At 44.8% G+C, this 2,543-nt stretch overlaps 1 protein-coding gene across 1 annotated transcript; it reads left to right on the plus strand.

The window, feature by feature from the left end:
• The first annotated feature begins 503 nt into the window (after nucleotides 1-503).
• PPP1R2C (PPP1R2C family member C) lies at nucleotides 504-1,403 on the plus strand. The gene has a single exon (XM_043897085.1). The coding sequence runs from the start codon at nucleotides 581-583 to the stop codon at nucleotides 1,226-1,228; it is 648 nt and encodes a 215-aa protein (XP_043753020.1). The 5' UTR covers nucleotides 504-580; the 3' UTR covers nucleotides 1,229-1,403.
• Nucleotides 1,404-2,543: the final 1,140 nt, after the last annotated feature.

Here is a 2,543-nt window from a genome sequence, read left to right on the forward strand (position 1 = left end):
CCAAGGAGTGGCTTTGAAACTTTGGACCGTGTCCCCCAGGGAGGAATACATTCTACACAGTCCGCCTGCACACAGACAGGGGATAGAGAAATTCACAAGACAGTGTTTCCCAGTTTCACGTGCAACGAAGGGAGATTTGTGTTAGTGGTTCAGTCATGTCCAACTCTTTGCAACCCCATGGGGTATGTAGCCCACCATCCTCTGTCCATGGGATTCTCCGGGCAAGAATACTGGAGTGGGTTGCCATGCCCTTCTCCAGATTTCCTAATCTTACACTTTTAAAAAAAAGAGGTCAGCTTGGGCATCCCTCCCACTCTCCCGCCCCCTTCCCCTAGGCGCTGACGGCGGTGCTGACGGCGGTGATGACGGCGGTGCTGACGGCGGTGATGACGGTGGTGCTGACGGCGGTTGCGACCACTGTGGCGTCATCCGCGGGGTACTTTGTGACGCAGGAGCTGGGACTAGGCCTTCAGGGCAGTCGGCACAGTCCGGCAGCCAGACAGCGCAGCAGTTTGTGCCTGAAGCACGGCGGGCAGCTTCGGCGACCCAACACTCAGCGGCGGCCCTTCACTCTCCAAAGATGTCGGCCTCCACCACCTCTCGCCGGCCCATCAAGGGAATCCTGAAAAACAAAGGTTCCACCACTTCCTCAGTCGCAGGCTCCGCCCAGCAGTCTGGTGGACCACTCCAGGAGGTCCATAGGAAGAAATCCCAAAAGTGGGACGAGTCGAACATCTTGGCGACCTACCGTCCAGAGTACAGAGACTACGATTTCATGAAGATGAATGAGCCCAGCACTCCCCAGTTCGGTCTGCAGGACTATGGGGAAGGAAGTGCAGAGAGTGAAACCACGGCCCTCGACAGCTTAGCCAAGAGATTAGCCGCTACCTACACCTCCGATTCCAACTATCCAGTGCGGGAGCCCGAATTGGATGGAGCGCACAGCAGCAAGATCTACCTTGACAGGCAGGAGAAACACCGGCAGTTCGAAATGAAGAGGAAACTTCACTACAACGAAGGAAAGAACATCAAACTCGCCCGACAACTGATTTCCAGAGATCTTCTGCATGACTACGAGGATGATAAAAATGAAGAAAGTTGGCATGTCACCAGCCACGACAAGACTACCACCCAGGAAGAAGCAGAGCAAGGCGCCACCAGCGACAAAGGCCTGCAGACACAGACCTGCTGCTATGACAATGATGATGACGAAGACGACGACGAGTAGATCGCATTTGATGAGTAGATAACGCTCGATCCACGCTGCAATTGTTGGATCCACAACTTGTTCCCGTAATCTGCAACTTCTTGTTTTGTGCAGCTCGTGCAAGTACTGAAATACTTAGCAGTTACATTGCACTGTGATAATTCAATGGTAAACATAGTAAATAATAGCTTAATTGAAAAAATCTCCGCTTGGTACTCTGGTTCTTTGCTGTAAATACAGATTCTGATATTCGTCTAAAACCCCATTACTTTGAGAAAATTGTTCGTTAACGTACATGTACATAGTATATAGCTTTTTGCGTTAAAGTTTTAAAAAGGGTGGGGTGGGGGGACTAATTTATATTCACTTCTAGACATACTAGCTTTAATAGAAATGGTTTTGTTACAAAGGGAAAATGCGATTGGTACAGTGGGTTATGTAGTCTGATGAATATTCAGGCTGCAAAACACTTGTCTTCAGGGTGATCAGCCTGTTTGAGAGTGAATATATTATAAGAGTTATTGTTGCATTTTAGCTTTAAATTTTATCTTAATTTGCTTTCAGTGTTTACAAGAAAATGACTAAATGTTTTCTTATTAAAAAATGTCCTTTTCCCATGAATTATCAGGTTAAAATTGTCCCAATATTCTACTCTGTCTTTGTGCACTATATGGGCAGATTTGATATCAATTATCCTTGAAAGTCTAATGTTATCTCAGTGGTCCCTTCTCCAGACCTGTCTTGCCCTCTCCTCTCCACTCTTTATTTCCTCATCCCCAGGAAGTCTTGCCCTCTCCACCCTTTGTTCCCTCATGCCCCAGGACTGAGGAAACAAAGGGTGGAGAGAGTAAGACAGGTCTGAGAAGGAACCACTGAGATAACATTAGACTTTTAAGAATAACTGATATCACATGTAAATCCATGGCTGATTCATATCAATGTATGAAAAAAAAATTGTACAGACAGAAGACTTTTAGAGGTTGAAGTCTATTTTGCTATAAACTCTGCCACCAAGTAAGAGTAATTCAAACATCCTCAGTAGCTCCTTTGACAGTTGAAAAAAATCTACCACTTACAGTAAAGGATGAAAAAGTGTATGAAGCATTCCTCAGTGTATGTTGCTAATCCTTAAAAGGATTTTTTGGCCTTTATTTTAATTTACTGTTATTTCTTGTGCTGGAAATTATAGTGTTTGATGATGGAAAAAAAAAAAAAGAATAACTGATATCAAATCTGCCTATATAGTGCACACAGGCAGAGTAGACATAGGAACAATTTTAACCTGATAATTCATGGAAAAAGGACTATTTTTTAATAAGAAAACATTTAGTCATTT

The sequence above is a fragment of the Cervus elaphus genome, chromosome X, assembly GCF_910594005.1.
Source record: "Cervus elaphus chromosome X, mCerEla1.1, whole genome shotgun sequence".
NCBI classification, from domain to species: Eukaryota; Metazoa; Chordata; class Mammalia; order Artiodactyla; family Cervidae; genus Cervus; species Cervus elaphus.

Bases quoted from the DNA above. Each gene is read 5' to 3' on its own strand.
- PPP1R2C (XM_043897085.1), top strand. From the start codon at position 581: ATGTCGGCCTCCACCACCTCTCGCCGGCCCATCAAGGGAATCCTGAAA.